Raw genomic sequence first — 14,447 nt, 5'->3', positions numbered from 1 at the left:
GATTGGTAAGGAGTCAAATATAGTCTATGGCAAATTGGAGGGAGAGGAGGGCTAGGCGGAAGTAGAGGGAAGACAGAGATTGCAATTTTAACATTTTTAGCCTTTCTGTGAGAGAGACAGAGACAGAGTGAGAGGGGAAGAGAGAGATTAAAGAAAGTGTAATGAAAACCAGAGTAGGAAGTAGGAGAACCGGGTTTTAATTTTGGCCCTTGTTTCTTCACTGAATTAATTTAGTAACTTTGGGCAAGTCAACTTAGCTTTCTCTTTTTAACTGGTTTCTGCAAAATTAAGAGGTTGTGTTCATTGAGTTCTAAAGCTGTGCTCTCACACCATCAAAAGTAAGTATTTTATCAACTTAAAAGCTTATTATTCAGACTTCTGGTAGTTCTTTAGTGGCAAGCTTTAGGGCACTGTCTTGGTCCACATCTTTCATCAGAGATTTGAATGAACACAGTTAAGGTTTATCTTTATTTAGCTCGTATTTGTTAGGTGCTTACTATGTGCCAGACATACTCTTCTAAGTGCTTTACATATGTTTTCTCATATGATTTTGTTTACCAGTGTATCCTCAAGTGTTCAGAATAGTGTCAAGAACAAATTATTTGCTTAGTAAACATATGTTGAGTAAATGAATTAATAACCCAGTGTTTTAAGTCTTATCTGAGCCATGCCATGCCCTTTCTTATAACTGTATTCTGTCCCTTCTGGCCTAGTCAAGGACTGCTGCCAACAATTACTCCTCTCCTGAATCATCTATTTCTTACTCTCCCACTGAGGCATTAGCATTGGTGTTAAAGACCATGTTTTCTTTCCTCTCAAAACAATAATAAACTTGGCCCACATTCCTCTCCAGGTGCTCACCCATTTCTCTGTTCCTTTTTGCATCAGCATTCCTCTAAAGAGTTGTCCATATTTGCTGTTTCCAATTCATTTCCTCTCACTTTTTCATGAATTTACTCCACCTGACTTTCATTCCCACTGTACAAAATAGTTCTTAATTATCTGGACTTGTCAGTGTCTCCGTGTTATAAAACCCAATGGTCCATGATCATTTCTTAGACCTCTCTGCATCATTTGAAACCACTGAATAACTCCTTTCTTCTTGGGAACACTTTGTTACTTTGACATGCAGGGTGCCATTCCTGGAAAGGGAATGCTGGTTCCTCATTGTTGTCCCAACTTCTAAAATGTTGAGTGCCCCAGTGCTCAGTTCTGGGGGCTCTTTTTTATTCTATATTTCCTCCCTAGAAGGATCTTTTTTAGTTTCATGGTTTTCATACAATCTTTATATTCCCAATTCCCAGATATATTTCTCTATATATTGGGGCACCTGGGTGGCTCAGTGGTTGAGGCCTCTGGTTTTGGCTCAGGTCATGGTCTCGGGGTCATGGGATCGGCCCTGCGTCGGGCTCCCGGCTTGGCGGGGATCCTGCTCCCCACCCCCACCTGCCTCTCTGCCTACTTGTGATCTTTGTCTGTCAAATAAATAAAATCTAAAATATATATATGTGTGTGTGTGTGTGTGTGTGTGTGTGTGTGTGTGTGTATTCTTCACAACAGTCTTACTAGACAGGTACTGCTATTATCCCCACTTTACAGATGGAGAGACTGAGGCAGACTTGATAAGTAACTTGCCTAGGTCATACAGTAAGTAACAGAGTCTCCTGGAGTACAGACCCACATTGCCAAAACACTGTAGTCATCCCAGACTTCTCTCTCTCTCACTTATATTGTACATCCATTCATCAGCAATTCCTTTGGCTTTATCTTCACAGTATATCCAGAAATTATCATCTCTTACAGACTTTCACTCTGTCACCCTTGTCCAAGCCACTTTCATCACTCATTTCAATTATTGCCTGAACTTCCTATTTGTTTCCTGCGCAGTGTATTCTCAATACGGCAGTCATTTAAAACCCAAGTTAGGCAGTCTCACTCTCTGGTGCCTTCTTCATCTCACTTAAGGTTAAACCAAGCCTACAGAGTTCTACAGTGCTACTCCTCTCTCCGTTTCTGACTGCTCTCCCTATCACTCTTCTTCAGCCTGCTTCCTTGTTGCTCCTCAGACCACACCAGTAGACATCCTTTGTATTTACTTTTATTTTAGCCAGGACTTCTCTTCCAAATACCAACATAGTTTGCTTCCTCATTTCCTCAGGTCTCTACTCAAATGTACCTTTCGAAGAGTCTTTCCCAGGCTACTGTATATAACACAGCAACCCTCCCTCCTACCCTCTTGAGTGATATAGACCTCTATTTTCCTCTTATCCTGCTGTATATTTCTCCATAGCACTTATCATCATCTAATGTAGTATATGTACCACCATATCCTAATTTTATAGATCTTAGCAAGTTGAGGTACAAGTGGGTTACTCAATATCATACAACTAGAGTCTGTCATGGGGAGTGACCTGAGTGCTGAAAAGTTATGAAACTAGAGTCTGAAGAGTGATTGAAAGAATTAAGGATTCTGACCAGAAAATGGGATTTCACAGCTCATCATAGCTTTGTTGAAACTTGAGAGTTTGTGTAATGGAAAAGGTTCTATGGTATAGAACTAGGTGCAATAGGGAAAAGTTACACTGAGATAAGTATGTGCAAGATCTTTTTAGTAGTTCAATGGATGGTTTTGAACATGGAATCGACACCTTTTGAGTTTTCTGTTCCAGAAAGTTTAAATCAAATTCGAGGATGACTATTTTGGAGGAGGTTCTTGTGTGCAGCACTGGGCCACTGTTCAGTGACTACTTATGAAGATGTCCCTCTTTGCTGTACTGTGTTTGTTTGATAAGTCAGAGTGTAATTGAGGATAAGAAAGTACAGTTCTATTACCAGTTTGAGTGGGGGGTAGTACTAAAGAAGGTTTTAAAATCATAAGATATGGGGTGCCTGGGTGGGCCAGTGGGTTAAGCCTCTGTGGCTCAGGTCATGATCTCAGGGTCCTGGGATCGAGCCCCACATCAGGCTCTCTGCTCAGCAGGGAGCCTGCTTCCCCCTCTCTTTCTGCCTGCCTCTCTGCCTACTTGTGATCTCTCTCTCTCTCTGTCAAATAAATAAATAAATAAAATCTTTAAGAAGGATAAAATCACAGGATGTTATGATCCTGTTAAAGTCAGAAATGAGACTAGATTATTAGGGCCATTGTATTAAGCAGTAAGGGTCAGATCATCAAAATGATTGGTTTTTAGGCCTAGGAAAAGCTCCTTTTAATATATTTGAGAGACTGTCATATATTTTAATTTATTAACAATATTTAAAATCTCTTTTTCTCTTGAGGTATAATTTACCGTAACATTGACCATTTAAAAATGTACAACTTCACAGTTTTTAGGGTATTCTCAAGATTGTACAACCATCATTAGAATCTAATTCTGGGTCCTTTTCATTATTCCCAAAGATACCTCTGTTACCATGAGTGGCTACTTCTCATTGCCCCTTCCCCCCAGCCCCTGGCAACCACTTACCTTCTTGTCTCTATTGATTAGCCTATTCTGGATATTTCATATGAATGGACTCATATAGAATGTGGCCTTTAGTGTCTGATTTTTTTAATCTAGTATGTTTTCAAGGTTTATGCCTACTGTAACATGAAGCATTATTTCTTTTTATGGCTGAATAATATTCTACCATAGTGGTAGAGCACATTTTATTGATCTATTCATCAGTTGATGGGCATTTCACTTTTTTGGCCCTTAGGAGTAGTTTTGCTATCAACATTCATACATGAATTTCTGTGTGAATGCATGCTTTCAGTTTTCTGGGGTCCATACCTAAGAGTAGAATTGTTGGGTCATTAGGTAACTCTTTGTTTAGACTTTTGAGGAACTGCGAAACAGATTTCCACCGTGGTCGCACATTTTACATTCCCACTAGCAATGTATGAAGGTTCTAATTTCTCCATATCACTTATTTTCCATTTTTGTGATTCCATCCATCCCAGTGGGGGAAGCTCTCATTTTAAAAGTAGTAAGTTTCACTAAGTTTATGTTGCCCTCTAAATGTTCAAACCCTGATACATTATAAGGGTTCAAGTCTTTAGATGGATTGATGAGAATATGATGTAATTAAAGCCCACATCATTGTACGGTGACAGATGGTAGCTATATTGTGAGCTCAGCATAACATATAGAGTTGTCAGTTCACTATGTTCATTGCCTGAAACGAAAATGGCATTGTGTGTCAACTATACTTCAGGGGAAGAAAAAAAAAAAAGCCCAGATTGTGGGCTTAATGTGTGTTGTGTTTACCTTCTGTTACCATAGCAGGTGTACCAACTTCTCACAAGTAAATGCTTTTGGTTACAAGGAAATTAAATTAAACTAAATCTTCCATCCCTGGAGGACTAAGTCAAAATGTATGCCCTGTTAATAAGTCAGTCAGCAAGACAATCTTGGGATAAAGACAACATATAACTGCTCTTGTATATCTGTCTCTCCCTCTCCCTCCATCCCTTTCTTTATTTACTCATTTCCTGTCTCATCTATAAAGGGCTTGAGATGATTTTCTTAAAGATTATATAGCATGGAGGAATGACAAAATATCTCCAAGAATATAATCAGAACCAGGGAAGATCGAAATGAAAGAAGGAAATCTTGTGTAGGATATGATCCTAAGAGCTAATGTAGTTATACCATTGAATATCATATTTGACATCAGCTTATTATCTGGGAAAGTTACTAAGAAGAGACCTCTTCAGTTACACATTTTACCTTCATACTTTTTCTCCAAAGAAGCAAAGGTTTTTATAGCTCTGAAATTTTTTTCTTTTTTCTCTTTTTTTAATAGCTCTGAATTTTAATTGAAGTCTCAGGTGGTTTTTATATAATGGACATAAATGGTGTGTAAAGCTGTCCTCATTAAATCTTTGGTTGCATGAGTATAATTTTTAACTGTGGTACACTAATGTGGGTCTGTAATATTTGTCACACATTTGTGAATGTGTCTTGCTATTTATTTTATGGGAACTCGAGATATTAATGATTATCTTTTTTTAATCATATGTTTCTTCCATTTGCATGCTCTGTTTTCCAGAACACATACACTGAAACTTGGGACAAGAAATTTACTTAATTTCTGGTAAGTTAAGTGACTGGTTTAGAGATAAGTGACATGAAATAATTGTATGGCTATAGTTTCAGTCATTGAACACTTAAGAGAAATTTTAGTGACTATAAAATAAAAATGACAGTGATAAATTTTTTATTATTACATAATGTTAAAAGAATATATATATATATATATATATATATTTGTAAACCTGCTTCTAAAAAACAGTAGCCAAAAATGTATGTCATCATTTCCTAAAGAATTGGGTTACTTTTACTGAGCAAAATATTGATGCTTTCTTTTGTGAAGAACAGTTACCTCAACATAACCTGGTTTAAGATAGAAACATTCAGTATGATCCACTTAAGATGTAAGTCAGATTATTAAGATCAGTCTGAAATTTCATTCTTCATCAGGTTTATTTTTCTTTCTCAATTATAGCTTGTGAGTTATTTCGAAAGCTAAACCTGACATGCTTCATGAGCATGCAAATGAAACCTTATAATTTTCACATTGAAGTCTGCAACAAAGTTAACCATAGCAATCTACTCATTTTTGGTATTAAGAAATGACTCTATGAGGTATTTATGTAGACTAAAACATTTAACTTTTCAACTGTGAAAGGAATAACATTGGGTTATTTTTCCCTTCTAGTGGCCAAATTAAAGACCTACCATGACAATGAAGAAAGAGACTGAATTTGTCATTTTCACCTAAAGAAAAATGATAAACAAAAATCAAACCTGTGGCACAGGACAGGATTCTATGCCCTATATGACTTGTCTGATTCACATACTTGAAGAATGGTTTGGTGTGGAACAGTTGGAGGACTATTTGAATTTTGCAAACTATCTCTTGTGGGTTTTTACACCACTAATACTTTTAATACTTCCTTACTTTACTATCTTTCTTCTCTATCTTACTATTATTTTCTTACACATTTATAAGAGGAAGAATGTATTAAAAGAAGCCTACTCTCATAATTTATGGGATGGTGCAAGGAAGACGGTGGCAACTCTCTGGGATGGACATGCAGCGGTTTGGCATGGTAAGCAAGATTACTTTGCTGTCTCTGTGTGGCTGTTCATCTGTGTGGCACTGAAGCTATATCATCATCCCATTTTATTGATCAATAGTAAAAAATATAAGGGATATTTACTATTTCATTTTATCTCTTTGCGTGCATTGTGTATCTACATGTCTTTCTTAAAATTAGTGTTTCCAAACACATTAGTTCCCGTTAAACAAAGAACCATACAACAATGTAGGCTCTTACTGTAACCTAAAATTAAAGTTTATACGTAAGATAACTAAAAGACCAAGAAACTAATTGAAACTATATAGAAACCTATTTTAAAATACTCAAGTTTATATGTAAGACATCTAAAAGAGTAAGAAACTAATTAAAACTGTATAGAAACCTATAGAAACCTGCTTTAATTATTTAGTATTTAATTCTATTTTGTTCAAAATAAGTGACTTTCCTAGTGTAGGTATTTAAAAAATGAATATTAACTAATAATGTTAAATATAATTTACATACCATTTACCCATTTTCTGTTTCATTCATTTCAGATACATGTCTCTTGAATAAATGAGATAGCAACAAGTTTCTCTCCAGGATATTCATTCTTTTCTTTATCATTTGAGAAAGTGTATTGTTCTATATTTAATGATTGGTGGTTCTGTGGCTACTGTGAAGATTGCCCTCTTGTGGCCTATTATCTCTACCAATTTTTATCTTATTTGTTAGCCATTTTTGCATTAGGACTATAAAAAAATACAGAGAATTCAGTAGGTGTGTAACAAAGATGTACTTTCTATTTCGTTTTGGGCATCAAAGTGGTTTCCCAGAAAGGCACAGAAGCATAGATTTTGAAATAGATACCAGATGATATATACCACAGCAATACAAGGCTGCTATTAGCAAAGATCACCAGTGACCTGCTTATTAGGCCACTATGTCAGCATTTTAATACTACATGCAGTCTTAGAAGTCTTTTTTGAGTACTTCTTACACCACCATTGTTGAATGTTTGACATACAGTCTTTTAAAACTTAGGATAGATTCCATGTATTATCTCCATTTACAGTTTTCCTGTGAGGAAGTTGAGGAACAGAGAGATTGTTATTTGCCCAAGACACACTAGAAAGCTAGGAAGAAGAGTCAGGATACAATCTCAGGTATCAAGCTCTAGAGCCTGTGCTGTTATGATCTGTGCTGTGTGGTCAGTTTATCTCAGGTTGGGGATTCAGTGTCAAAGTAGCGGTATTCAGCAGGTTTGCAAACAGGAGCCCTTTGCTTTTGATGTACTGAATTCTGAACATTACTCATTAATACTAAGCCTCTTGCCAGTCATTACAACTCTCATTCCCTTTTATGGTGGTTTTATGTGAGACAAGATGGTCCTTCAGCATATCACCCGTGTCCATCTGCAGAGATTGCATCTTTGTAGGCTGCTCTGGGTTTATTGTCTTGAATATAGTCACACACAGTTCAGTGGCATTGTTTCCAGTACTTGTTGGGAATATATATTCTCCTCCCAAATAGATACCCCCTGTATTTCAGGATTATATATATCATAAGGAATTTTGAGTTTATTTATATTTCAGGAAACATGATTTAATTTAGGTAACTTCAAGCACTAAGCTTATTTTGAAATAGAATATATAATTTTGAGGTGTTTTTATTTTTCTGAGATATTTTAAAATATGCATTTATGGCTCAGAGGAAGTAAAATATATAGTTCTTAGCCTGTTTTAAATTTTTTTATGGTAACTTGATACTATATTTTATTGGGATAAATGATACTCTCTTATAAGTGATTTTTCCTTATTCAGCCATTAAAAAATGAAATCCTGCCATTTACAACAACACAGATGTACCTTGAAGGCATTGTGCTGGGATAAGACAGAGAAACCCTCCTGTATCATTTCACTTATATGTGGCATCTAGAAAAAGAAAAAACCCAACGTCACTGAAAAAAGAGGTCAGACTCTTTTTAAAAAAAGATTATCAGAGGCAGAGGATGGGAAAGGGGGGTTGGAGGAGGATGGTCAAAGATATTAACTTCCAGTTACTAGATAAGTAAGTTCTAGGGATGTAATGTACAACATGACTATAGCTAACACTGCTATAAGATATACAGTAAAGTTTTAAAGAGTAAATTCTAAGAGTTCTTAACACAAAGAGTAAAATACTTTTTTCTTTACTCTTCTTTTATCTATATGAGATGATGAATGATAGCTAAACCTACTGTGGTAATCATTTCACAATATATGTAATTCAAACCATCATTCTGTATGCCTTCAGCTTACACAGTGATACATACCAATTGTTTCTCAACAAAACTGGAAAAGATGGTTTTCTTTGCCCTGTTGTTTAGGGACATATATAAAAGGCATTTGTATGCATATTTGGATTTTGTATTGGTATCAAATCAGTTTTAATTCATGCTTTTTAAGGAATCTTCAAAGAAATTTTTTAACTAATAAAAATGTTGATTGTAAAAAAATGTGGTAAAAAAATAAGGCAAATGATGATCACCTTAAATTTACTATTGCAGTTGTGTTTTGTTAAAATTCTGGTGTGTTTATAATTTTTTATGTGTTGCCAACTAGTATTTTTCATGTCACTAAACCTGAGTGACGTCTAATGACTATATGGAACTCTGTAAATCTTACAATGAATTTAGTCAGTTATCTGTTGAACCATCATTTATTTATAATTTTTTCACTATAAGTATCTTTGTATGAGACTCTATCCAGCGTTTTGTCTTTTGAAGTTGTATTTTATGTCATACTGTACATAATTTAAGTGCCATCACTTTTCAAAAAATTTCTGATTCTTATTTGCTGCATAACATAATGCCTATAGTAAATAAAGAAACATTAATTTGATGTTTCTTAAATACCTACATTTCTAGGCAGTTTGCTTGGTGGTAGGTCAATGAAATGCCTACCCTAAAGTTAGCTTTTAAATAAAGTGTTAAAAATTTTGACTTATTTTTCAAAAAACATTATTCCTAGAAAATATGAACATTTTTAAAAGGTGGACTCGTAACATTTAATATTTCCCTTGAAAATTAATTATCAGGAAGAGTCCTCAGTAAGATAGCTAGATGTTTTTGAGAAAAGTAAAAGCTGTATATTTTAGCACAACTGTAAAGGTAATGAGGACTGTAACTTTCACCTTAGGGAAGTAAGGAATATTTTATTTTGGGGCTTTTAGGTTTTTTTTTTTTAAGATTTTATTTATTTATTTAAGTGAGAGAGAGCATGAGCTGGGGGGAGGGGCCGAGAGAGAGGGAGAAGCAGACTCCCCACTGAGCGGGGAGCCTGATGTAGGGATTGATCCCAGAACACTGAGATCATGACCTGAATCTAACTGATTGAGCCATCCAGGTACCCCTTAGTTGTTTATTTTATCTTATTTTATTTTGTGTTTGTTTTACAAGGGAAATTTACTTTATTATCTGAAAATAGGTATATTTACTTAATATCATCATAACTGGTTAAATTCATTGGCAGTACAAAATTTTTGAAAAATATTGTTTGATTAAGTAGGCTGATCATATGGTTCATTATGTCATATGAGTTAGAGTTTTTAAAAAATGGGCCATAATAGCATAAACTCAAAAAAATTTTTTAAAGATTTTATTTATTTACTAGAGAGTGTGCCAGAGAGCATGCATGGGGTGGGGTTTGGGGGAAAAGGGAGCAGAGGGAGAAGCAGGCTCCCCACTGAGCAGGGAGCCTGATGTGGGGCTTGATCCCAGAACCCTGGGGTCATGCATGACCTCAGCTGAAGGTAGATGCTTAAACAACTGAGCCATCCAGCCATCCCTAAATTCAACTTCCTTTTACTTTATGTTTTATTATTATTTCATAAAGAAATGGATATAATTTATTCACTAAAAGGGCCCTATAAATTAAATGGTATGTAGCAAAGCCTATGGGAAAATTAAATTGAGGTATTAAGAGACATTCCGTCTCTACTTCAGTTGGAAAAGTGTTTCCTTTAACCTCTTCTCTTCTCTTATTGAGTGTGGGACTCCCTGAGCTTAAAACCAAGTTCTCCCCAACTACTGGCTGGTGGCCTTGACAAGTTACCTGACTTCTTTTTCCACTTCCCCCCTCCTTTCTGCCCCCCTGCCTTTTGTAACAATCATGATTTTTCTAAACTTTGTTTTTAAAAAATATTTAGAATTATAGGGAAGTTACAAAAATATTTTTTCCTGCATATTTTCACCCAGCTTCCCTTAATGTTAACATCTTATGTAACCATTTCTACAGTTACTGACTTAATAATGGTATAATACCATTAAGTAAACTACAGGTCTTACTTAAATGTTACCAGTTTTCTCATCAGTTTCCTTGTACCAGAGTTCCATGCTGCATTTAGTTGCCATGCCTCCTCCAATTTGTGATGGTTATTTAGTTAGGTGTTTTGTTTTGTTTTGCTTTGTTGTATGCAACTTTCATGACTTTCACAGTTTTGAAAAGGACTGCTCAATTATTTTGTAGACTCTCAATTTAGATCTGATATTTTCTGTAATGAGACTGAAGTTACGTGTATTTACACATACTTGACAAGAATACCACAAAAATAATGATGTGTCCATCTTAGTGCATTGTATCAGAGGTTCATAATGTTGCTATGTCTTATTACTAGTGTAATGACTTTGATTTTTGTGGCTAAGGAGTTGTTTCCAGGTTTCTCCACCATGAAGTTGCTATTTTTTACTTTGTAATTGAAAAATATCTTGGGGGAACCACTTAAAACTATGTAAGTAATCTTTCTCAACCAAGATACTTAATGATTTTGAACCTCATTTTCCTCTTTTAGAAAATGGGTTGTTGTAAGGAGTCAGTGAAATTTCATGTAAAGTAGTATTTAGCATAATTTCTATTACATACTTAATGTTTGATAAATGTTAGTTATCTTAATTGTAGAGCATCTTTTTATAAAAGATTTATTTATTTATTTTAGAGAGCCAAGAGTACATGCAAGCATGGGGAGGGGCAATGGGAGAGAGAAAGGGAAAGAATCTCAAGCAAACTTCCCGCTGAGCCCAATGCCGGGCTCCAACTCATGACCCTGAGATCATGAGCTGAGCTGAAATCAAGATTGAAAACTTAACTGGCTGAGCCACCCGGGACCCCAAAGAACATCTTCCTCCTAATAATTTGGAAGGCACCAAAATAGATTGTATCTTGATCATTATTAAGTTCAACTTAACATACCTACTATATTCAGAGTCCCTACTGTTTTCAATATATTTTTAGACCATCAAATTTTTTATAGTTACTCCTAGTAAGATATGCATTTTGCTGCCCAGTACACACACACACACACAAACATACACACACACACATACACACACACACAATGTTATGCAAAGTATATGTACTTTCTATGATGCTCTGTTTTATTTTCTATTTACTTTCTTTTTAAAAAGAAAAATGCTCATAACTCACTAAAGTGATTTCATAACTCACTAATAGGTTGCAGCCAGTATTTGCAAATCACAGATGTAGCTTAGCTTGCACATATCTGTAGTACAGGTTATAGTATAGGGTGAGAAGCACAGACTTTGGAGTTAGACAAATGTGGGTTCCCACCTTGGCTCCACCACTGTATGACCCACACCCAGGGTCCACACTAGTCAAAATATGCTCCCCCTTCCCTGGACAGTGGTTGGATGGACAGTGATAATTAGTTGCTGTTGTGATTACTTTCTCCAAGCTTGTATTATTCATAAACTTCCCTAAGGATTAGTATACTATAGGCAGGAGATGATAGGACTGCACTTTAAAACTAACATTGGGAAGAAGGAGTGATAGATTTAAGAGGTTTTGGGGGTAAAATGTATAGGACTTGGTGACCAGGTAAATATGGAGTCTTGAGGGAGGAAGAGCTAAAGTGCTCTAAAGTTATTACCTCCCCCCCCCCAAAGATTTGCTTGGTATTTATTTGGGAGAAGAGAGGTAGAAAGCAGTGCATAGGAGCAGAGGGAGAGAAACCCAAGCAGATTCCATGGTGAGTATGGAGCCCAGCTCCGGACTCCATCCTGTGACCCTGAAATCATGACCCAAGCCGAAATCAAGAGTCAGATGCTCAACCAACTAGGCCACCCAGGCGCCCCTATAGTTTCTACTTCTGTTAGATAGGGAGACACTGGACAGGATGCATTCCATTTAGAGGTAGTCACGTGACTAGAAGCACAAAGATGGGGAAGTATTTTTAGGGAGACACCTTTTGTCCATATAATTTATGAAAGAATTTGACTAATAATAATTGATGGGCAGTTGGGCTCTAAAAGCCTCGAAAATGTTGGACTGGAGTATAATTTACTGGTGCTTTCTGAGCAGTGAGTAGTAAGGTATATCACATCTTTGCTTTAAGAGCAACACAGTTTAATGTTTTTAATGTTTTTCATGTTTATTTACCACAGTAGTAAACCATAGTTTCTGTCAATAATTGAAATAACAATGTTTCTAGTCTCAACCAATGATTTGATGTTATATAGGTACAATTATTTAATTTTTTAAAAATATTCTGGAAGGCAAGAAGAAACCTCAGGAATATTCTGTGTAATATTCTGTGTAGTACTCCTCAAAGGAGTATTTTTTATTTCTCAAAAAAATTATCAGATGAGACAATTGATTCTTTTGGCAACTTGAGACCTCAGTAATTGTTCTATAGAGCTAAAAGTAAATCCACTTACTTGAATTTGAACTAGGTAATTGGAAAGAAATGCTAAAAGTATACATAATCTCAAAATCTCATTAAATTCAATTTTCAAAAACATTCTTTAAGTTCATTTGAGATATTATCAATACTTTATTCTTTCCATACTAGAATCATAGTTACCACACTTACCTTCATCTATTTGGTGAAGACATTATAAACTACTTCAAAAATGAATTTTCTGGGGCGACTGGGTGGCTCAGTGGGTTAAAGCCTCTGCCTTCAGCTCAGGTCATGATCCCAGGATCCTGGAATCGAGCCCCGCATTGGGCTCTCTGCTCAGCAGGGAGCCTGCTTCCACCTCTCTCTCTCTGCCTGCCTCTCTGCCTACTTGTGATCTCTGTCTGTCAAATAAATAAATAAAATCTTAAAAAAAAAAAAAGAATTTCCTGCTCTAAAATTTACACTACAGTCTTTGATACTCAAATTTGTTTCTTAGCAAATCAAATGGGAATAAATTTAAGGAAAGAAACATAGTTGCAGATTCTCATATTCTGGACTTCCCTTTTATCTCTTACACATGAATGGTGGGCTTCTTGGACGGCTCTTCTGGGTGCGGCAGTCTGACTTCAGGAGCTTCCTTTCCTTTTCTGCTCTAGTCACTTGAGATTTCCTTTCTTCTTAGCTTCCTTTTACTTTGACCCTAATTCTGCGCTTGGCCTCTAAATGCGTGTCTTTCCCCCCATGTCTTGGGGTTTAGTTTAGTTTAGTTTTTTTTTTTTTTTTTGAGAAAGATTTCTACATTTTTATTTAACTGAATGGCGTATAAACCGAGGTTGGTGTTTCTTTTATGACATGGAAAAATAGTAATAGAAAAACAATTTCTGTATTACCTTTTTTAAAAACTTATTTATTTATTTGTTAGAGAGAGAGAGAGAGCACGCGCGCACAAGAAGGCAGAGTGGCAGGCAGAGGCAGACAGAAGCAGGCTCCCTGTTGAGCAAGGATCCCGATGTGGGACTTGATCCTAGGACCCTGGGATCATGACCTGAGCCAAAGGCAGCGACGGCAGCGGCTTAACAAACTGAGCCACCCAGGCATCCCGATTTCTGTATTACTTTATAATTTTCTTCCTTTTTAAAAATTGGGATATAATTAACATCATATTTCAGGTGTACAACATAGTGGTTTTATATTTGTGTAAATGTGAAATGATCACCACAATAAGTAGTTAAAATACATCATCATGTGTTTTTTTTCCATTTTAATTGGTTCTTTGGTGTAAATACATTATCATACACAGTGGCAAAATTCATTTTCTTGTGATGACAACTTTTAAGATTTATTCTCTGAGCAACTTTCAAATGTACAATTCATTGTAGTCATCATGCTGTACATTATATCCCCACGACTTACTTACTTTATTACTAACATTTATATCTTTTATTTTTAAGATTTGTTTATTTTTTGACAGAGATCACAAGTAGACAGAGAGGCAGGCAGAGAGAGAGGAAGGGAAGCAGGTTCCCCACTGAGCAGAGAGCCCGATGTGGGGCTCGATCCCAGGACCCTGGGATCATGACCTGAGCCGAAGGCATAGGCTTTAACCCACTGAGCCCCCCAGGCACCCCAAAGTTTATATCTTTTGATCCCATTTTGCCCACCCCCATCTCCTGCCTCTGGAGACATCCAGTCTGTTCTCTATATC

The 14,447-nt window shown here is 36.1% G+C and overlaps 1 protein-coding gene across 4 annotated transcripts in view; it reads left to right on the top strand.

Moving 5' to 3' along the window:
- TMEM68 (transmembrane protein 68) overlaps nt 1-14,447 on the top strand; it is a 43,958-nt gene that overhangs the window by 2,060 nt on the left and 27,451 nt on the right. For 3 of the 4 annotated variants that reach the window (XM_032882573.1, XM_032882575.1, XM_032882576.1), the window contains exons 2-3: nt 5,032-5,076; nt 5,701-6,094. In XM_032882573.1, coding sequence (XP_032738464.1) covers nt 5,770-6,094 — 325 coding nt within the window. In that variant the 5' untranslated portion in view covers nt 5,032-5,076; nt 5,701-5,769. Of the gene's footprint in view, nt 1-4,785; nt 4,838-5,031; nt 5,077-5,700; nt 6,095-14,447 lie in introns of all 4 variants that reach the window. The other variant, XM_032882574.1, reaches the window with a different exon arrangement.

Source organism: Lontra canadensis, unplaced genomic scaffold (assembly GCF_010015895.1).
Source record: "Lontra canadensis isolate GAN:19392208 unplaced genomic scaffold, GSC_riverotter_1.0 scaffold83, whole genome shotgun sequence".
In the NCBI taxonomy this organism is placed as follows: Eukaryota; Metazoa; Chordata; class Mammalia; order Carnivora; family Mustelidae; genus Lontra; species Lontra canadensis.
The sequence above is the reverse complement of the archived record's forward strand: the minus strand, read 5'-3'. Positions and strand labels throughout refer to the sequence as shown.